The 23,250-nt window shown below is 39.4% G+C and overlaps 1 protein-coding gene across 1 annotated transcript in view; it reads left to right on the top strand.

The window, feature by feature from the left end:
- The first annotated feature begins 18,743 nt into the window (after positions 1–18,743).
- Positions 18,744–23,250, top strand: part of Itprid1 (ITPR interacting domain containing 1) — a 100,728-nt gene continuing 96,221 nt past the window's right edge. Inside the window, exons 1-3 of the mRNA XM_028758407.1 lie at positions 18,744–18,906; positions 20,532–20,580; positions 20,921–20,964. Coding sequence (XP_028614240.1) covers positions 18,744–18,906; positions 20,532–20,580; positions 20,921–20,964 — 256 coding nt within the window. The remainder of the gene's footprint in view (positions 18,907–20,531; positions 20,581–20,920; positions 20,965–23,250) is intronic.

The following is a 23,250-nucleotide window of genomic DNA, read 5'->3' as shown; positions in this document are numbered from 1 at the left end:
TTAGTCATTCTAAATCTACCCAGGCAGACATATGGTGCAGGTGAATTCAGTAAATTAGGCCACATTAATACTGCATCTTCCTTTACCCTGATTCCCCAGGACAGCTTGTTAATGGCAGAAGAATTGTATCAGAGAAGTACTCTGTCAGGTTCCAGATACCTTAGACTAACTGCAGAGCATCCCTAAATTCTGTTTTTGATCTGTCAAATTTCAGATCTTTAAGGGGTTTGTTTCCTTAACCTTGCTATCCTAGTATAGAATTGCTAAGTGAGTCTCAAGAGATCAAAATAATGAAAATAATTTACTTAGTGAAAATGTAGGAATGTGTGGCATCACACCCCGGTTTGCCTTTTCCCATTTTGTCCTGAGCTAGGAACTGGAGAATGTCTGATTTTGGCTTTTTCCCATTCCTGCTGTCTCCTTAGTAGCTGACTCCTGTTCTTACTCAGGACCAACTGCAGAAAATGTAACTTCCAGGCTGCTTTATGCAAATTTCCAATTGGGCAGTGTCCTCCTGCTCTATGCAACCATACTATCATTTTGGATTTACTTCTTTATCTCTTCCTTTAGACAGTCAAACCCTTGAATGTACTTAAAGGTATCACACCCACTGAAGTCCCATGAACAGTAGGTGCCCTTGGGCTGTCCTCTTAGTTTCATCACCCTTCCAGGGACTGGAGCAGTGTGCGTGTTTATGCCTAGCTCCCTTGAAACTTTTCAATCTATGTTTCTGTGCTTTGAATCTATCAAGCCTGAATACCAAGTCCCACTGTCCTTATTTCCAGTTATGGTTTGCAATGCAAATCACTGGATTGGCAGCAGGCAGTAACATAACCATGGTAACCAAATAAAGACAAGTTGCTTGCCTTCCTTAGGAAAGTGCAGTCGAGCATTGCATTCAGGCCTGGTGTCACTGCCAGCAGGTCAAAGGGCACTGAAGAAACAAGCAGTTTCATAGAAATAAAAAGACAACAGAGCCACTGCGTCGTTTCCCACACTCTTCCTCACAGCCCAGAATTTGTGACTAATAATCCCATCATTTGTATTTTCTGTTACTTGTTTTTTCTTATAGAGATGAAGGGAGAGGGAATGAGTCATTATGTGTTTTCACCTTGAACTTAACAATGGACGGCTTTTGGCAAGCACATCATTCTGGGTTTTCATAACTATTAGCTTTTTAGTAGGAGCAGATAGAAACCTGGGTCACTTGGGTCACCAGTTTTCCATCTTAGTGATGGTAAGGCAGGAAATAGAAAATTCCAAGCTCTCCACATTCTCACAGCAACTACAGCAAGTTCCAAGCCCACTTCTAGGCTGAGATCCCTTCACTCTTCTACAGTGATTCTCATAATCTCCCTTATCCCAGTCTGTGGGAGGTGTCAAAGCTCTGCTCTCACTTTCCCCTGTTGGAGTGAGAGGGCAGTTTGAGCGTGTTCTGAGATCCCTTACCTGCAACTGTATGACTGGGTGACTCCCAGGAAGAAAGCCATTAGCAGTTGGTAAAGTGACCCAATTGCCAGGGATTCCAGCCTGGATACCTTCATGTGGTACTGCTTGAGTGGCTGCTATTGACATGGAAAGGTCTGATGCTTCAGGTTCAAACTTGTTAGGTTTCATCCCTTAAGGATCCAATACTGCTCCAGCAAAGTTTTCATGGAATGATGTAGAAATGGTGTGCCTTCCTTTGCTACCTCTTCTTTACTTATTGGGATTTTTGTGTCTTCTTTTCACTGGTTATTCTCATTTTCAACTAAAAAATGAATTGACAAAGCATGATGAATGAGTTTAGTGTACTAGAGACATGCAAAAATGTGGTGTGTGTATGTGTGAGCGTGTGTGCGTGTGCATACACACACACACACACACACACACACACACACGCATAAACTGTGTGTGCAAGCAAAAACCTAGACAGAACAGAGACTGGGCCTTCAGGGCAGCTTTACAAAATAAAATGAAGAAGACTTGGTTACCTTTGACTCTTAGATTCACAATCTTTATTTGATTCTTGGTTTGATTCTTTTGAAATCTGTCCCAAATAATTCACTGGCCACACTAATGCTCCAAACTGTATGGTTGGCATGCATTCAGGGTGTGTGGTGTGTGTGGGGGGAGAGGGTGTTATTATCTTGTTTAACACCTGAAATTCAAATGCAACTGGCTACTCTGTTTAATTGCTGAGACTGGCAACTTGATTAAAGGATGAGAATTGGAGAAGGCACTGAGTGAATCAATGAGTATGAACTTCTCATAAACCAACCAGAGCTCCCAGGGTTTAAACCACCAGCCTGGGAGCACATAGGAGCACATAGGGAGGGACCCATGGCTCCAGCTGTATATGTAGAGGAGGATGGCCTTGACGGGCATAGGTGGGAGAGGAGATCCTTGGTCCTATGAAGGCTAGACGCCCAGTGTGGGGGAATTCGAGGGTGGGGAGGTGGGGGTGGGGTGGGTGGGTCGGGGAACATCCTCATAGAAGCAGGAGGAGGGGAGATAGAATAGGGGATTCCTGGGTGAGGGGGATGGGGTAACGAGATAACATCTGAAATGTAAATAAAATATCCAGTAAAAATATTTTTACTGTAATAGCCTACTGAAACATCATCAACCATTTATTGTTGCCTTACTGCCACAGGCAGAAAAGGGTTTCATGTTGGAATTTACTCATTAAGATGGGAAGCAGACATCAACACAATCAGAACAGTTTGGGGTTGAGTGGTTCTTGCCTCAGTATGACGATATGAACAGTTTCGTTTTAGCAGTTTCCAAACTAAAGAGTTTCTCCCTGCACTCCTCTCTTGGCTGTCCAGTGCGGCTAGTCATCCTTAGGACAATCTCCTCTAGGATGCCAACGAGCCCCAGGGAATGGGACACAGATATATTTTGCACATACAAAAAAAAAAAAGAAAGAAAAAAGAAAGAAAAGGAAAAGAAAACAAACAAACAGAACTAAGAAAAACTGGCCAAAATACCAGAACATGATTTCAGCACTTTGGGAATTCTACTGTGTTTACTAGCCATAGGTTTGTCTCTGGTGCATTATAAAATTTGCCCAACCAAGTTGATAAATATTTAGAAAGAAAAAATCTAATAAATAGAAAATTAGCATCTTTCTTGCCAATACAGAATACTTCCTATATATCTTCCAAAGATATTCCAACTTCTCTGGGACCTGATTATGAAAGACATTCCGGATGTATGTTTGGAGGTTACAGGGAGTCCCCCAAACTGTTGAAGTTGATGAGAGGGAGAAAGAAAGCCAGGGATAATAAAAAATATGGAGAGATGGAGAGAGGAACAAGGAGGGATATGAGAGGAAAGAGAGGGAAGGAGGGGGAGAGAAAGCAGGGATAAACAAGGGGAGGGAGAGAGAGGAAGGGGGGAAGGGCGATGGAGAGGACACAGACTGACTTGTTTTGTGGGTATTATCCATTAGGCTTTTGATGAATGGATACAAATTGCTTTCTTTAAAGAAAACATACATTAAAGAGAGAACATCAGTATAGTCCATATATCTACTATAATTACTGAAGTCTCTCATAGTCCTTCAACTTGCTCTACCTCTGGGTACTTGTATTAGTCATTTCTTCTCCTAATGATTTGTTGTTATTTCTAGTTTTGGCTCCTGTTGGCTTTAGATGGTTGGGGAGAGGAAATGAATCTTCCTTAACCCAAACTTAGACCTGTGGTGTTTATGTTGTTTGTCCTATTTTCATCTCTAGTCTGGAGACTCCTTTATTCATTAGCAGAGACAGTTTTCCCACCTCTTTGTCTGGCTATGTGTGGCTTCTTCTTCTTCCTCATTGCGTGTCTTGGAATGCTTGGGGAATTGTCTCTCATTTTTCCCACCCTATCAAGTGTCTTCCCACAGATTCTACGTGCCTGAACATAGGGAAACTGCACAGCTCTCCTGAGCTTTTCCCAGTAATAGCCTCTGTCTTAGTGTCTCAGTCAGAGTTACTATAGTTACGATGATACACCATAACTAAAGCCAAGTTGGGGAGGCAAGGGCTCATTTGGCTTGAGCTTATCATTGCATTGCTCATCACTGAAGAAAGTTAGGACAGGAACTCAAGAAGGGCAGGAGCTGATGCAGAGGTCATGGAAGAGCGCTGCTTACTGGCTTGCTCCTCATGACTTGCTTGGCCTGCTTTCTTATAGAACCCATGACCCTCAGCCCAAAGATATCCTCAGACACAAAGGGCTCGGGTTTCCCATATCAATCGCTAGCTTACAAAATGCCTGAGAGGCTTGTCTACTGCTGAATCTTATGGAAGCACTTTTTTAATTGAGGTTTTGACCTCTCAGTGGACTTTAGCTTGTGTCAAGGTGACATAAATGCTATCCAGCACAGGCACATACTTAGGGCAATATGGAGGGTCTTTCCTTAGGGCTTTTATTCTAACCAGAGACTATAGCACATTCAAAACTCTGAGGAACTGAGGCAGCTGACTTCTTAACTTCCATAGAAAACACCCACAGAGCAGAGACTTGGCAGCTCTTTTTGATTTTTGTGTCCACATGAACCCCATTTGCCTCTTCTCTGGTTAATTATTCTCATATTTTACACAACTCCATTTCTGATGCTTTTATTATCACAGATAGCATCATGTTAATCAGAAACACTTATATTTTGATACAGCCAAATTTAAGCATCTTTTGTTCTAAATAGTTTTTCATTTTTATCTTGATTAACCAGGACTTCTCTGCTCTAAGTTCTAACAGTGCTTTCCTGTGTTTCTCATAGCTTTGTTTGTTTGTTTGTTGTTCCTTTACCTTATGATTTCAGCTGGAATTTATTCCTGCTAACTGTGTGAAGTAGGGGTTTAAGTATTTTAAATTGGTGTTTTCTCCCAAGTGAGTATCTTCTTATCCAAAAATAAGTCACTGCTAGACTGACTGGCTTTCTTAACTCTCAACTCAAAATCATCGCCTCCTCTCACCTTTTCTGTCTGCTTCCAGGAACTGCTAAGGTTTTCTTCTCTGCCCTGTGGGGATTGAACTTTTTCTCTCAAACTCAAATAAAATTGTTTCTGAGTTTCCTTTGGAGTCCATTTTAGTTTTAACTTTTTATGTGTGCATGTGTACAAAAATGATGTGCTCATTCATGTATGTTTGCATACACATGTGTGTGCTGGTAGGTGTACATATGTGTGTGGGTACTAAAGGACACCTCAGCTGTAGTTTCTCAGGTTTTCAGGCCTTTTTCTTCTTGACACAGAATCCCTCCAGAATTCAAGAAAAATATGAAGCTGGTAGGCTAGTCTGGTAGACAGAGATCTTCCTGTTTCTACATCTCCAGGACTAAGAGTATAAGTCCCTAGACCACCTCACCTAGCTTTATTTTTAACAGTTTTTTTGGGGGGGGATCAAACTCAGGTCTTTGTCCTTGCAAGGCAAGCAACTGAGTTATCGTTTAAAAAACAATCTCTGAGTCTGTTTTTAATGTCTTTTTATGTGCAAAACTAAAAGCCTCAAATGGGGACCTTATGTTCCAGTGTAATGCTTGATTACAAGGGGTTGAGCTATATTTTTCCCCCAAGTCTGTTAAGTATGTTATTTGTATTTGTCTATTTTTCTACTTCAGCTGTCAGTTCTGAGAACGGTTGTATTGAACGTTTCTAATATGATTTACAGTCTCAAATTTTGCTTCAATCACCTCTTCTGTTTTGCTTTGTGTTTTCAGAAGTTATATACTAGGTACAAACATCCATAATCTATCCTTCTGGAATATGAATACAGCCATGTGCTGCACAATGACATGTTGTCCTGATGGAAGGAATATATGACAGTGACCTGCAAAACAACGTAGTGCTGATGTCATGGCTGTTGTAGTTTGCATGTGCACACTCTATGTTGTTTACACCTAGACAGAAGCCACCTAATGAAGCTTCCTAAGGCTGCTCTCCTGTTGCTATGCAACACATAATTGTATCTTACAAGGTGATGTGCATATCTGTCAAGTTAATACCTTTTACCTGGAGTTCAATTTTGTTTTAAATTAATATTGATATAGCTGTTTTTAAAAAGGATTTCTCTGGGGGTATATCTTTCTTCATTTTAACCTTCCTCCTCTGTTTGTTTTGTTTCATAAATCTTTCTCCTTTAAGTGTCACCAGCTGTACTTTAACAACATTCCATCAGAGTTTGTCTATCATTTCCTATGTAAATGCAACACATTTGTACTACTTTCATAGACACATAAGGTCTACATGACCTCAGTTTGTATTTTCTGTCAATTTAACTGTGCCTTTCCTGACTCTACTGTTCACTGATTGTTTTTAACTTCTGATATTTCATCATCTATTTTCCATTGGCTGAAATAAGCTACTATATCTTCATTTTTCCAATAGTTAACCTTAAAATTTTAAGTATTTTATTTCTAAACATACTCTGCCCATTCCTATCTGTATAGAAAATAGGAATTACTCTCAAATTCCAAGACTTATAATGAAACATTGAATATCACCAGTGATCCACACAATATGAAATTAGTATGATACTATGAACAACTTTTGCCATACAGTTGAGAAGTTGCATAAAACAAATGGGAAATCTTAGAACAATTTACTTATGAAACTGATGCGCTGGTAGAAAGCCTGAACTATATTATAATAACAAATAAAATCTAGACAAGCATGATGGTTTATCCCTGCAATCCCACCATTCCAGAGGTAGAGGCAGAAGAATTGGGATTAAGTAGGGGGATATAGTCTCATAAATAAAAATAAAGAACTTGTAATGATAAGCCTTCTATGGATAAAGGTGACCTCATTGGTAAATGCAAATATTTAAGGAATTAGTCCATACTTCTATCCCATCTAGAAAAAAACAAGACATTTTTCAAACATTTTATACAGCTAATCCATCTTGCTATTGGTATTTAGCAATAATTTTATAAGAAAGAAAAATTCTGGCTTATTGCCTTCACTAATAAGAAAATTAAAAACCAAATTAAAATATGAGCAAATGATCGGAGACTGGGATAGCTGTCCCCTGAGAGGCTCTGCTGGCACCTGACTAGTACAGATACAGATACCCAAAGCCAACTGTCTGACTGAGCCCAGGGATCCCAATGGAAGAGTTAGGGGAAGGAATAAAAGAGCTGAAGAGGATTGCAACCCCATAGAAAGAACAACAATATCAACTAACCAGACCACTAAGAGCTTCTAGGGACTAAACCACCAACCAAAGAGTATATATGGATGGGTCTATGGCTCCAGCTAAATATGTAGCAAAGGATGGCCTTATCTGCCATCAACAGGAGGGAAGACCCTTGGTCCTATGCAGGCTTGATTCCCCAGCATAGGGGTATGCTAGAGTGGTGAAGCAGGAGTAGGTATGTGGGTGGATGGAGGAGCACCTCCATAGAGGCAAAGTGGAGGAGGGATAGAATTGGGGGAAGGGGTATTGTGGAGGGGATACCAGGAAAGGGGACATTTGAAATGTAAATAAATAACAAATGAAAAAATAAAATATGAGCAAAATCAGTTTCGTGGATATATAAATTGACACACCACATCAGGATCTAGTTGATTTTGTTTTAGGCCTGCAAAATTCATGTAACAGTCGGAAAATCAATGAACGCGACTTACTACAATAACCACATTAAATAGTAGAATGATTTCACACAAATCAACATTATCTTATGACATTTTACAAACTTAGCAAACTAGGAAAATAACGTTTAAGCAAGGATTGAATAATGTGTTTAAAGTCTAGCAACAAAAGCATCTTATTAAAGATGAAACGTAAAGTCTTTCCTTGTGTATTGAAGGACGACATGAAGTAAACAGCTGTTGCTTATAAACCAACTCTTCATCCACTGTTTGTCAGGATACCCTGCTTGTTCTACATCCTAAACTCCTCAGAATCACATCTCAAAGTCATCCGATGGGGACTCTTATTTCAGATACAGTCTTTGTCTAATAGCTGTATCTTTTCTGTAATTTCACATAGAGCCAGTTAGTTACTCACTGGGAAAAGTGTTGTTAGTACTTTTTGGCTTCTCTTTTTGAGACATCTAACAACCCTTAGTTAATTTCCTGTCTATACTCCTTTCTCTGTTATTTGGCCATTCATGGTTGTCAACATTAAGGGAAAGCTGCTTTGAATTACCCATTACAGATGAATGATTAAAACATAGGTGACTGGGAATGTTGGGATGTGGAGATGTGTTATTGGGTGCCAGAAACTTCTGGTAGCCACTTATGGAAATGTTGGGCAATGCACAAGATTTCAAGTGGGTATAGCTAGAAATTCATGTTTCAACCTCTTTCTTTTGCGTTTAATGGATCTCTGTAGTTGAGATAGTAAAGTCTAGTTATAAACAGAGGTAAGAAACAGGCTTGCACTTAAGATTCCTTCTATGAAGTGAGTGATGGGTACTTTCAGGGTAGAATTCCAAAGATGAAAACACCTTAAGTTTATCCAAACCTGCCCATCTTCCTTCAAATATCTCTTCATCAGCACACCAGCAGCTTATTTTTGTATGTGTGTATTTTCTCTAGGACATGTTTTGTTTCCTGAATGTACTCATTAAAAGAAAACATGGTGATACCTTACTGTCTCTTATAATAATTTACCAGAAATAAGATCTCCCATTTCTTGATTTCTTGAGATTCAGTGGTTACGATCAAAGTGGAAAAGGAAAGATGTTGTTAAAGTGATGATAGAGGATGAATTGTCTTGGAGGTTGCCTGTGTAATTGATGAGGGTAGAAAATGAATTTAGACACAGGTGAATGCTTAGGCCTTAATCTTTTTAAACTACTAACCATTTCTAGTCTCTTCTCTTACCTTTCTTTCTCTTCCCTTCATTTGCCATCTCCCTTCTTTCCTTCCTTCCTTCCTTCTTTCCTTCCCTTCCTCCCTCCCTCCCTCTTTCCTTTCTTTCTTCCTTCGTTTTGGTAGTTTTTCTGTCAGAGCCTTTTTTATTTATTTCTGTCATTGTAATTGTGTACCATGGGATTGAAATATGATACAATTCTACTTGTGTAACAATATATTATTTTAAACTAAAGATGTATTCAACTCATGATCTTAAAGTAACTAGTTGACTAGTTATTGTATATGGATTATTTTATTACATATGATATACATAATATCCATACTTTATTTTTAAAAGTAGATTTTGTTTCACAACAAAATCTAGAAGGTCGAGTTCATATACATCTTGTTCCCTCTATCTATAGTTTTCCTCATAGTCAAAATCCCTCAAAATGGCAACATCTTGTTGCAATTAAGAAACCACATTGAGAAACTATCATCACCCAAAGCCCACAGTTTGCATTATTACTCATGTTCTGTGTCCATTCAATGGGACTGAGCACATGCATAATGCCATTTATAAAACATTGTTGTATTACGCAGAGTCATTTCACTACCCTAAAAAGTCTTCTGTGTTCTCCCTATTCATTGTTTTCCCTGCTGTAAGTCTTAATGATTATTGATATTTTCCTGAATTCATAGTTTTCTGCCTAGGAAGCCATATATTTAGATTCAGGAAGTATATGGCTTTGGAGACTGGTTTTTGTTTAACCATATGAATTTCAGTCTCCTTGATATCTTTTTATGGCTTGGTAGGTTGTATCTATTATAGATAACCATAACCTATTTATTCTCTTTCTCAGGGACACCCTTCCCCACCCCCACCCCCAAATTTTGTCAATCATGAATAAAGCTGCCATAAAGGAATTTGTATGAGTGTAAGATTTCAACTCTTCTTGGTAAAGAAGTATGTATATTATGTATATCGTATGTAATAAAATAGTCATATACAGGAGTGTAATTGCTGGTCATATGTAAGACCATGCTGACCTGTCTTCCAAAGTGGTTACAGTAGTTCTTACTCCAACCAGCAGTGAATGAGTATTCTTGATGCGCTATATCCTTGCCCACACTTGGTGATAAGTGTTCTAGATTTGGCTACTCTAATAGGTGTGTGTGCGCACCTATTTGTGACAAACATATGCTCTTGAGTGTTAAAACTAAGATGCCATCTTAACTGGTGATTATTGTGCATAAGTGACCCTTCAGTTTGGCTTTATCACATGTCCCTTCCATAGATCTTTCCTGCTGTCTCCTTTCTGAGAATCCTGATGTATTTATAAATGAAAAGATCTTCTTAAAGTACTTGAGAAATGGTTCTGTGCTTCTGTTAGGATGCACATTCTCCTGCATCTCTCACTATAGTTAACTGTTGTAATTTCTCATAACCAACCCTAAGCTTCTTAAAATTTCTCTTGTACACAGTAGGCACCCACGTATTTAATTGAATTAAATTAGTAAATGCCATTATTGTACTCATTTACTCATAATGGCTAACTTTTACAATGTACTTTATGAATAACTTCTGGTATGCAATGCCATCTTTAACATGATAGACATCACAAAGATGAATACGTCATAATTTGCACTACTAAGAACATAGAATCCAAGGTCAGGCAAACATCACTGTTTCATTCATTAAGCAGCTATTGCTAATCATCTATAATCGCTTGTATCCTGGCTTAAGTACCAGGGATCCAAAAGGAATTTCATGGTTTTTGCCTTCAGTTAATGCATTTACATAATGGAGGAGGCAGTCATGAAGTGAACCATTTCACTTGCGTGTGGTGAGTGCTATAGTCGGGGTTTGTACAAGTTGGACACATTGGAGGAGAGAAGAGCTCAAAAATAAGTCCTATTTTAGAACGATAAAACAGGATCCAGGGAAGAGATGGTTACTGCTTGTAGCAGGACCTGCAGCCAACATGATTAGAGAGGAGAACACATTGGTGAACCTTAGTTCTCCGTTTTCAGAGTTTGATAGACTTGAAGGAACTTAGACTGTAGCCATAGAAGAATAGAAGACGAGCTATGTGAGCATCCCTGCTGTTCTCTCGGCTTTTCTGTTTTCCCTTCCTTGGCAGGATGAGGCAAAGCCAATGTGGAAAGGACATCAGGGCAACCAAGGGAAAAGTCAAGGAAGTCACTGAGCAAAAATTTTTTTAAAGCTTCAACGTTAGGAAGTGACTAGCACAGTGCTAGCAGTGGATGGGCTAGTAGGACTGATGTCATCCATCTTGAAGCTGTTGCAGGTCTCCTGGAAACGGTGTATGTGGTCTTTCAACTAATAATCTTGTGCTTATTTTCCCTAGTAAAAGATGTTAACTCCAAGTTCAGAAAGGCTGACATTAGGTTCCAGCTGGGGCACAAACGTCTTGTCTTGAAATCCAGCTTGCTCCTAAATGGCAAGAGTGAGGTACCTTCACATATTCATGGTGGGAGGAAACCACCCACAGAACAAGTCATCACAGACGGCCTGTTCCTCTCAGCAGAGTGTTGATGGAACATGCTCTTCCCAAGGATCTGCCTCTACTTTCATGAATCATTTGGAAATCTTTAGTAGTGTTTGTGGGACTTCAAGACTTGGATAAGAATAAAGAGCATAAGGGCATTCCTGGCTTGACTTTGTTGTTTGAGCTTTTGCATCTTCCAAATTTATGAGTAGTAGGAACAATGGCTTATTATTCCTCTTCATGTAATTTTGTTTAATATAATTTTAAAATATTTTAAGTGTGAGTACCATTAGCCACATATTAAATAATCTGTGGAGAAGATGAAAATAGGATAATGAAATTACAAAATTATCTCATCTCATTCAATTCCTTCCTATTATGTGAATAGAAATTACATTCCAGGAAAACTTGAAACTACATGTCTAGTGTCATACAGCCAATTGACAGCTATTTGTTGATTAATTAAACTGGAAACTGCAAGCTTTTTGTTTCCCTGGTGATGGATTAAATCTTTCATTTGCTTATCAGCTGTTGAGAGGCTAATAGGAGAAGCGAAAAGGAAGTATTCAGATAGTTTTAGACCATATTTTAGGCAGTACTTACTATGATAAGAATATTATTTGTTTGTGTCCAAATGTATGTAAAATCACACTATTTTTCTAATTCATATCTATTATGCATTACTCCTTGATACTGTGAACCATTCCTGATAAATGTGTAGTAGCAGCCTCTTTTCTAGCCTTACCTATTTTAATCAGCTTTGCCTTGATATTACTCAGTTATTTCGGGTATTCATTGACATATACACCCTTTCAGTAAGTACACATTTGTTACTTACACCAATATGATAAGATTAAGAAGACATCTGTCCTGAAAAAACTCTCAGGGGGATTAAGGTAGGTTAAAAAAACAGGGTGACTAAATTGATGGATAAAAACAGACCAAAGAAAACCAATACCTTAAAATAGTAATTTACAGTGAGTTATGGGTTACAGTGAAACAAATACAGACATGAATACAGACATAGGGAGAAGTTGTAGACAGAAGAAAAAATGGCCACTAGGTTGAGACATGGAACACCCAAAACTTAGAATCTAGAAAACTGGAAACAAACTTGAGAAAGAATGCTTTGACACGAAGTAGGAAGAAATTCTAGAAGTGTAGTTTTTAAAAACTCAATTAAAATTTGTTTCTATTAAGAGGAAATGATAACTACATTTTCTAGAGATTTTAAAATGGTAAGCATAGACATTGAAGCACTAATGATTTACTCAGTCACATAGGGATGGTGTGGATTGTGTGTGGACAGGGGCCACCTACTAAACCCAAGAGAGACTGTGAGTTACATTTATGTCAGGTTGATAGAAGTGGAAATGGATATCTTGAGCTATATGGTAATCCTCTATTTTAGTATTAAATTTGAAAGATGAATGGAGTTTAGGAATCAGGGCAGGCTTGTAGTTCTTGATGAAGCAGCTATGCTAATGGGAATAAAATTTATTATGACAGAATGCTAAAAGAGGGGAAATACATTTGGGAATAAGAATAGAACCCAGGAAACAATGAAGAATTTGGTGTGGGACATACTAAGTTTGTCTACAAGTATTCATGTGGAAATGTCAAGTAAAGGAGAAGAGCATGGCCTGAAATTCAGAGGATGGGTAAGGTTTGGAAAGTTGAGATTGGGAGTCATCATCACTGGTCTATAGAACCAAGGTGGAGGATTTGAGAGGGCAGGTGGAGGATTATTGTAAGATGAATCATATTATAGCGTGTTTTAATATGGGTAGAATGACCTAGTGAAGGACCAGTAACCCAAAAGGAACAAAGATGGTGTCCAAAGAAATTCTGAATAGAATAGAAGCAATAGCAGATGCTTGAATTGGGATTTGGGAAGCCATTTTCTAATGATGAATAAAGTGTGAGTAAAGGAATTGAGTGGAAACAGCGTGAAAACATAATGGACTGAGGGACCAAGGGTTAGAGGGTTTCTAGACCATCTACATTGACAAGGAAATGTTTCAGAAAGATGACGGGAAAGCGGTTTTGTTATTGGCAGTGTATGAGGGTGAAGGCAGTGGATTTTCATGATTCCATGGCCTGATGACATATGCAGAGAAAGCAGGAGCATAAAACAGCAAGATGAACACAAAATAAATGTATAGCATCCCCAAATATATAGTTCAATTTGTATGATAGAGGGGACAGAAGGTTCTGGCTTGAGAGGTTGACAATGGAAAGCATACCTGGATTTCAGTTAGATACTGGATATAAAGGGGTATTCAGTGATATGGCAGGGATGCAGGGGACAGTGGATGGCAGGTTTGAGTCCAGGGGATTAGGAGAGTCTAAGAAGGGTAGAAGATTAGGCCAGATAAGCTATGTCACTTACAGGAATGTGACCCAAAGACACAGTGAGGTGGTGCCCATTCTCTACTTCTCTTAATGCGTCACCTTCTCAGGGTTAGAGTCTTATTTTTAGTAGTGAAATGAGTAATCTTGAAGGCATTAATAATAATCTTTTAGAGAATATGAGCCTAGATTTTTTTTAATAAATATTTGTGAGCAATGCCAGAGCTGGAAATAGGCAGGTCCTACCAGAATGGTAGCCTAAAAGAACCATTTCCTAAGAATTACTGCTGGGGGAGTCAGTGTATAAAAAGGGTAGAGGAGAGGAAGGCAAGGGTGGATGACATTATAAATCTCACGAAGGGCTGCAGAACAGCTCTGATAACAAGGGTGAGATGAGACTCAAGGAGGTGGTTGAAGAGATCTCTGTAGATCTGTCAGGGTCCCTGTGGGCTACGTCAGGGTTGTTCTTCCTTTGTAAGGTTACCTTCTTGACCATTCAAAACATTCAAAAGGGGTGAACAGTGCTAGAAACTGAAGCGTGTTCCCATGAGATCAAGTAAGTACACGTGAAAGAAATTGCAAGACCCTGCTAAAAACCTCTAGCATGCCTCAGAGACTCTACATCCCCACAGTTGGAGAAGGTACTGCATTTTCACACTTCCAGAGTTTTCTGCTATCCTACTGAGTTATTTCAAGACAACATGGGTTATCTACAACTAAGAGTGTCAAATCTGTTCTCTACCAGAAAAACAAAACAACAACAACAACAAAACCCTCTTGTATTGTTTAGTATAATGGTTAGTCTTAAATGTCAACTTTAAAAACTGTGTAAAACCTGGGAAAAGAGCCTCATTTGAGTATTTGTCTTTATCATACTGGTCTGTGACCATGTTCTGTTCATTCAAAGTGAATCTCTCTATTTGTAACTATATAAAAGGAAACATCTCATCTGGGGTAGCAATTTCCCTAGTTAGGAGGTCCTGAACTATAAAGAACAGAAGAAACCTGGATGTACACAAGCAGCATCTATCCATTTGTTTCTCCATGATCTTGTCTATGGATCAAGTTTTTATATAAACTTCCCCTCAGTGATGGACTAGATACTAGAAATGTAAAATAAAACAAAGGCTCTTTCCCCCCTAACTTGATTCATTCATTCACACTCCAGATTTTATTTCCCTCCTGGTCCCCTTCCACATCCCATACATCCTCCCAGCACCCGTGTCTCCATGAGGATGTCCTCACCATCTATCCCACCGGACCTCTAAACTCCGTGAGGCCTCCAGTCTTTTGAGGGTTAGGTGCATCTTCTCTGTCTGAACCCATACCCGGCAGTCCTCTGCTGTATATGTGTTGGGGGCCTCATATCAGCTGGTATATGCTGCCTGGTTGGTGGTCCAGTGTTTGAGAAATCTAGGGGTTCCAGGTTAGTTGAGACTGCTGGTCTTCCTACAGGGTCACCCTCCTCCTCAGCTTCTTCCAGCCTTTCCCTAATTCAACCACAGTGGGCAGCAGCTTCTGTCCATTGGTTGGGTTCAAATATCTGCATCTGACTTTCAGCTCCTTTGTTGGGTCTTTCATAGGGCAGTCATGACAGGTCACTTTTGTAAGCACTCTATAGCCTCAGTAATAGTGTCAGGCCTTGGGACCTCCCCTTGAGCTGGATCCCACTTTGGGCCTGTCGCTGGACCTTCTTTTTTTCAGGCTTCTCTCCATTTCCATCCCTGCATTTCTTTCAGACAGGAATAATTATGGGTCAGAGTTTTGACTGTAGGATGGCAACCCCATCCCTTACTTAATGCCCTGTCTTTCTTCTGGAGATGGGCTCCACAAGTTCCCTCTCCCCACTGTAGGGCATTTCATCTAAGGTCCCTCCCTTTGAGTTCTGACATCCTTTAAACTCCCAGGTCTTTGGTACATTCTGGGAGGGTCCCCTCACACTCCTACCTTCCAAAGTTGCCTATTTCTATTTTTTCTGCTGGCCCTCAGGGCTTCAGTCCTTTCCCACACACAATACCAGATTATGTTCCCCTCTTCTCCCTGTCCCCATCCACTTTCCCTCCCAGGTCCCTCTCTCCTTCCCTTCTTGTGATTTCAGCCTCCATTCTTATAGAACCCAGGACCACCAGCCCAGGGACATCATCATACATAATGGGCTGAGTCCTCCCACATCAATCACTAATTTAAAAAAAATGTCTTGCAGGCTTTTCCATAGGTCAATTTGATGGGAACTTTTCCTCAGCTGAGGTTTCTACTTCCCAAATGACTCTAGCTTGTATCAAATTGACCTAAAATTAGGCACTATGGTACCAAGACTAGAAAAATTAGTGATTTCTTTCATTCACATGACAGTTCTTGACAGGATAATGATAAGGAAAAAAACAAAAAAGAGGAGCTGGAAAATATAATCAGTGGTTGTTTTGAATAGACTCTCCATTAATTCTTCCATATGAACTAGTTGTTCTACAACTGTTCCAAGAGTCACGGAATACAGTATAAAATAAGTTTGAGAATTCCTTCGAAGTTCAGACTGCAACAGAGCTAAGATGAGAATCAGGTCATCTGACCTATCCGATTTGATATTTTAACCACAAAAGAACCAAGAATGGAGTTGGCTGAAATGGGTGGCTCAGTCGGTAAAGACAACCTGCTACTAAACCTGATGACCTAAATTAATCCTCAGACCTCAGCTCGTGGAAGGAAAGAATAGACCTCTGCACTCTGTAGCTTATCCATGGCTTGTGCCCACATGAAAAATGAAGAAATAATTCAAAAGAAAAATTAAACAAACTTACAAAGTCGCCAACAGAAGTGTTTCCCACACTACATGGAGTTTCCTTTCCCAGGATCATTGGGCCTGGTCCATGTGCTGTGCTGGAGCCTGATGTGCAATCCCACAATCTTGGCACTGTAATGATCCCCACTGCGTTGGAGTTTTACAGTTCCTGTCTCTGCTATGGAATTAAGAGATAGGGAGAGTTGGGTTGATGTTGCTCAAACTCTTTCGTTTTCTCAAGTTTTAGTTTTCTTTAAAACTCAAAACAGAATAGTTGTGTGGAACCAGTTGTTCTCTCCTTTTGATTGTTTTCACCATTCTGAGAATTTGGTAATGTTCTGTGTTTTCTTTTCAACACATTAGCTCATTGTACAAAGTGAAGATTTGGTACATATAGCTTTGCAACTTTAAAATTAAACATGAAACAAACAACTATCCATATTAGTGAGTCTCTTTATATATACATGGCCATCAAAATAGAAGAATGTGGGAAAGAAAGGAGTGCCTGTTTCAGGTTTTAGTGACAACATAATCCAGATGTAAGCTTTCTCCTAGGGTCAAGTAAAACTGGACAGCATTGGGTTTCAAATGATCCTGGGAACAAAGACGTTCCCTAAAGGAGGCAGCAGGGCTCACGCAGTACAATTTCTGTCTGGCTACCATGGGACAATTCAAGGCTAGCATTCAATTAGTTTATGCCCTTTTCTAAAGAGGCACATTGAGGGTCCAGTGAAGAGATGTCAAAGATGGCCATTTAAGCAGCAGGGGCTTTTCTCCAGAAGCATATTTGTTTACTAACTGGAAGGTACCCACTAAGGCAAAGTGAACAAGAGACTTCCTTTACCCATGATCCCTGATCCCTGCCTCTGGCAAAATTTCCACTTTTGGGACATACGTTTTTATAATCTGTAGTAAGTACAACCAATCTAGTAGAGGACCAATCTTCAATGGTTGAGTAAAACTGGAGGCTGAGGTAGAATTTACTGTTAGAGAGTGGAAGCTTGGGACATAAAACTAAAATGGCATTTCTATTTAAAATGAGACAATTCTTCCAGTGATTTGCAAAAAGCAGTGGCTTGGTTGGCATGTGGCATTCCGGCTCAGAACAAAACCTACAGCTGAGATCAAGAAAAGGAACCTTGTTGCTCTGTGACATCCTATTCCATTGGTAAAGCTTTTTGATTCTTTAGCGAGTGTCACCTCTCAGGATATCCTTGAGTACAGTTTTGGAATTTTGCTTCTTGTGAAATTTTGCCTCATCAAAGCTGTCTTCTGATTTTCACTCACACCCACAAGATACAAGGTAACCTTTTCTTTAACTCTGAAAGTGTCAAAAAACTGCACAAAATTAAGTAACTACACTTTTAATGCAGATTATAGGCGTTACATTTTCTAGTGTTATGAATTTTAGTATGCAACTCCATCAAGTATAAAATATAATCTGATCTCTATTATTGTGCCTTGATTATTGTCATTTTTTTAAAACAAAAAAATTTCTACAGAGGATACTCGAAAGTTAACATTCTCCAATAAAATGTGCACCTTTTGGGCCTTACATTAAACTGTTTGAAACTTCTTGGCTTTTGCATTGAGAATGTAAAGTTAATAGTTACTGTAAGTATCAGTTCTAAATTTACAGGAATGTCACCGTTTTAATGTACAAAGCATGTAAGGGCAGCATTACTGACAATTACATCTGGGGTGCATGCCTGAACTTAAGAGAAAATAATCAGATAATTGCAGCCAGTCAGAATGGTTTGCCCTTCTCAGACACAATTTGCAAATGACACGTGACTTGCGATTGCGTACCAATACCAGGATGCTAGGAACGCTGCTGAAGACTGGCTGGCTCTTCAGCCATGTCTATGAATTTAAAGACTGAACTAATGCTGACTGAAACATTTTATGACAATAATGTAAGCAGAAAGAGTGCTTTCGAACCTGAACTTCACTATCTTAATTTTTACACTTTTTTTAAACACCTGTTATGTGCTCAAAGTTCATATTAGCATGAAAAAAAGTAAGGATCCTGTCAAAATTCAATTTCTCTGTTCTCTATCCACATCTCAGAACACAGCACTGAATCCATCCGCGTGGATGTGGCCTTGTGTCTAGCAATGCCAAGTTACTCACTTGGTCTGTCTGACCATAGTAAGGGAACTCTTTTGCCAAAATCAGCTTGAGTAGGGAAGACTGTCTCAGTGAGACAGTGACTTTAGATGGCTCAATTGCTTCTAAGAATCCTTCCTGTCATTGGGCCAAACCTCAGTTCTGAACTCATTGTGCCTGGTTTGTCTGCCTGTGTGGTTTCAGTAAGGTTGCGGAATCACCCTCATGAAAATGAAGAAATTACAAGGATCTGACACCCCCAGAGCAGGCCTGGAGAAGAGCAAGAGAGATATCCTAAGACATACCAAGAGAGCGTGGACACCTCTGGATGGGCATCTGCTTCCTGACCCTGAGGAAGAAAACCCAATGGTCACTATGGATGTGCAAGGTAAGGGTCCTTCTAGGGATCCAGGAAGTGCTCTGCTGTGGGCGATGAGGGATGTCAGGCTTTTGCTTAGGAAAAAGTGACTTCTAAGGACTTGAACTTGATATTAAAGAAACGAGTGTTCCTGGCATGATTTCAGGCAATTCTATAAAATAGACATACATGACTTCAGCACAAATAGAGCAGCTAAGTAATAAACACTGCTTTCTTTCCATTCCAATACTCTCATCCTAAAATCCTAAGGCTCTGAAGATACATCCAGGTATGAGTCAAAAAGCTTCTCCTTCCTCTACCACCTCCTCCTCCTTTTCCTCCTCCTCTTCTTTCTTCTCTGTTTCCTTCTCTCCATTTCTTCCTTTTCCTCTTTCCCCTCTTCTGTCTCTTCCTTCTCCTTCTTCCCCTGCACTGACGTTCTGGTCCTCCTCCTCCCCACTCTCTTCCTCTGCCTCCTCCTCTTCTTCCTCTCCTTCATTTTCTTTTTCTTCTTCCTCTTCTTTGTGTACACGTGTATTAGAGAGATAGAGAAGTAATCTCACTGATCCTGGAGCAGTGTGATTGAGCTAGACTGGCTGCCAATGAGATCAAGGGATCTGGGTTCTACTAGTTCAACCTGCTCTTTAGTGGGTGCTGGGGATCCAAAGGCAGTTCCTTATGTTAGTATAATAACAAGCACGTGAAGCACACACCATCTCCCCAGCTCCCAGTGAACCTTGTTTCAGAACACCATTTTATTTAAAGTTTCTTGGGTGTCTTGCATGAGGCACTGGTGATCATTTGATTAACATTAAAAAGTAATAAAGAAGAAAATATTCCCATTTTCTATGCATGCATGGTACCACAAATGAAGACCACTTAGTGTCTCCCAGATTTACTGGCTGGTTAGCTTTACATGATAGTCTATATGAGAACTATTCAAGTATTTTATAGATAAAGTTAGAGTGACTCCAGGGTATGAGGTAGTAGCTAACAAGAACTAGAACAAATGTCTCTCAGAACTGGCTCTGCTCAACTCCTTTCTTTTTCCATTTTCTATTTTCTGAACCAGTGCTAAAGAGCCACCTTAAAAGGCTGGAGCTTTTGTAACACAGGTTGCCTTTGGAAATCCTGGGACTCTATGGCAATTTGTCCCTGGAATGAATGCAAATCTGGTTTCTAACCTGGCAGAGAACTCCTTGCAAATAAACATTGCTGGCTAGCTGCCTTAGGAAAATGTTGGGATTTAATAAGGAGAGGTTCCCGTGGTGATTTAGGGCCAACAAGAGAGAAACAAAAGTCTCATACACTTTTCTATTCGTTGTATCCACGCTAGGCAATTTTGTATCCACTCCTCCATCTCTCACCTCCATTGATTCATTTTATTCATCCTTTACATTTTGTTTGTTTTGTTCTTTTTTTTCTTAAGTTATAGTCGTTTGGCAAGTTTACATCCGTTCTTGGAAGAGGCTGATTATGGAAAACAGGAGGTTGTGCCTCCAGGGGGAAAATGAATATGCTTACATGAACACGTGACTGACTATGTAGGAAACAGAGCTGCCGTGTGTGGCACAGAGGATGGCAGATGATAGAGTGGGTCATTGTAGCTGGTTGGGCTTTGACTAACAGATCCGGTTCTTTCTTTTTCTTTGTAGAAAATTCCAAACAGGAAAGTATCCAGCAGTGGCTGGACTCTGGATTCTTGTAAGTGGTGTTTTATTTTATCTTATTTTTGCATGTCTGTGTCCTTTAGACATTCTTCTTGTAAAGCTCCATGAAAATAATGTTGCTTAGCCCTCCCTGGAGGGCTCCCAGCCATGGGTTCCCGGGGCAGGAGAAGTATGGGTTTTCATGTTAATCAAGTACTTGAGGATTGCTACATTACTTCAAAAGCTGTATGTCAACATAAAAGCGCAAAGGTGGAATGTTATTTGGATTCAACTGCCTGATTTTTTTTTTGTTCATCAGTTTAATTACAAAAGCAACTTGGTAATAATCTCTTTACATACATTGTTGGGCTCACAGTGTTTTGCTTCTCTCACAGTGTCTCTGTAAATGACAACTTCCAGCAAGCCATCAACCATTCTGGTAAGGCAAGAAAACCCATGGAAGCTGTGCTTTGTGGAGCTGAGTAGATGTGTATGTGAAAAGCACCCATGCTAACAGAACTTCTTCATGGGAGACTCAGAAGAGACTCTCGGAAATAAGTCCATCTTCTCTCTTGATTTTATATGACTAGGACTCAGAAAGTGTATGTCTCCAGCAGCGGGTGATGGGCTGAAACCAGGATTCTTGCTACCATCAAACAGTCAGACTGTAGCAGGAAACTCTCTGGGCCTATGTAGACATTTATAAGGATGTAATTATGTAAACAAAATTGTTTAGTTATTCATAATATATTATAGTTTTATTTCTAACTCTATTTTCTCTTTTCCTTCTCCTTTATTTTTGGTATCGAGCATAACATTTTTTATCTTTCCTCTAATGATATGTTTATTCTAGAGATGAGCAAATGACTAAATCCTAAAACAAAGAGCACAAATATTTCTGAGACAGAAAATGTATCATACTGCCTCCCTTGGGTTTGATAACAACATTATTAAAATAACGAGTACAGATCTCATGGATTCTATCTTTATTAAACGAAAATGCCAGACTTCATGGGATCTGAGAATCTTCTATTACAAAATGTGCTTATTTTATAAATACCTCTCAGATGGATCAGATGAAATCTTGTGAGTAAAAATGAAAATTGGTATCAACTTCAAGACACTTTGATCATGTGTTAAAATGTTCTAGAATTGATTAAATATCTAAAGAACATGTCTAAATATGACATAAACTAGGAATGTAATGATTATAGAGACCATTATTAGTATTATCATAACTTACCTTGCTGTTGTTAATTATTTTATAGCCTCTACTATCATCTTCAATTAAGATTGACCATTGTTTGCCAGTTGATTTAAATTGGAGCATTTTGCTTTTTTAAACTTTTGACGTTTTAAAAGTTTAAACTGAAAATTTCATTGAAGTCTCCTCTTACAGTCAGTTACTCTACATTTTAATTTTTTATTCTTTTAGAGTGTCATCATACTCACAATGAATTTTATTCATCACTCATTACCTCTTGTCATCTTAAGTCTCTCCTTTTGCCATCTTCTCCTTCTTCCCAGGAAGCCCTTCCTATTTTATGTTACATGCATGTTCTACTGAGTTTCATTAGGGTTGTTCATGTGAGCATGGGTGAAAAGTTATTCCTTGGATTATATCCGACAAACCAGTAGATACATGACTAAAGAAAGTGATAACCTTCCATACCCACCATTAACTGTCAATAATCACTCAGGGAGAGATGGGCCTCATGAAACCTTTCCTCTTCCATGATAAAGTATAGACACGCCCACTCTTGTGCAAGTTTCTATACCTGCAGTGGGTTCATTGAGTGCAAGCCCATAGCATTCCAAGAAAAGTCCTTTTACTACATACCTTGCCATACTCTGGCCCTTTCTTTCTCCCATTCTCTTTCCTAAATAAGACCTTGACCATCAGAGGTGGGAGAAAGGAGAGAGGGGAAAGGGGGCATTATTTATGGTCCATTTTGGATAAGCACTCAGCTGTTCTTTATTTTCCATACTAACTAGTTACATGTTTCTACTTTAACTGCTGTAGGCTATAATGAGACACTTCTCTGATGACAGATAAGGATAGCATTAATCCATGAATAGAAACATGAGGTTTTAGAAGGCAGTTTAACCACGTTTCATTTAAATTGTTTTAACATAAGGCCTCTTTATATAATGTCAAACTTTCTGAACATTTGTTTCCAATAAATTGAATATGATGGCCTCTCTATTCATATTAACTCAGATTCAAGGAAGAGACAAAAACATAGGTATATTTTTTTGAATAGACCTGTTTTTGACTCTTGCCTATATACATGGAGGCCAGCATTCTTCCTTCCTTTGGTTACACTGTATTAAACACTGCACTTCCTGGAAAATACAACTCATAGTCCGGCTTCATTAGAGCCAAGTTAGTGAACTACAAAGGCACAGCTAGGATTGAAGCAGGATCTCTGTGTGGCTCCGAGGTCAGAAGGCAGAGCTGCTACTTGGCAGCTCCTTGGTCTTCAGCAAGGCTTTTAACAATAGCTTCTACAAGCTAACTGAGCTTGAGTCCTCCAAGGTCTTTCTCATTGGTCATATTTTGAACTCAGTGACCCAAGTGGGAACATGGCTGGTTCTCATTCTTCCGTTGCCACCAAACAATTTGAATGTCAAGTGCCATGACTTTTGGTCACAGAGTTACAAGCAGGCAGGAAGCTGGACTTGCGGGCTTCTGTGAGACTATATGTGCATAAAAGATGCACAG

The sequence above is a fragment of the Grammomys surdaster genome, unplaced genomic scaffold (assembly GCF_004785775.1).
Source record: "Grammomys surdaster isolate TR1022 unplaced genomic scaffold, NIH_TR_1.0 126197, whole genome shotgun sequence".
Lineage (NCBI taxonomy): Eukaryota > Metazoa > Chordata > Mammalia > Rodentia > Muridae > Grammomys > Grammomys surdaster.
The sequence above is the reverse complement of the archived record's forward strand: the minus strand, read 5'-3'. Positions and strand labels throughout refer to the sequence as shown.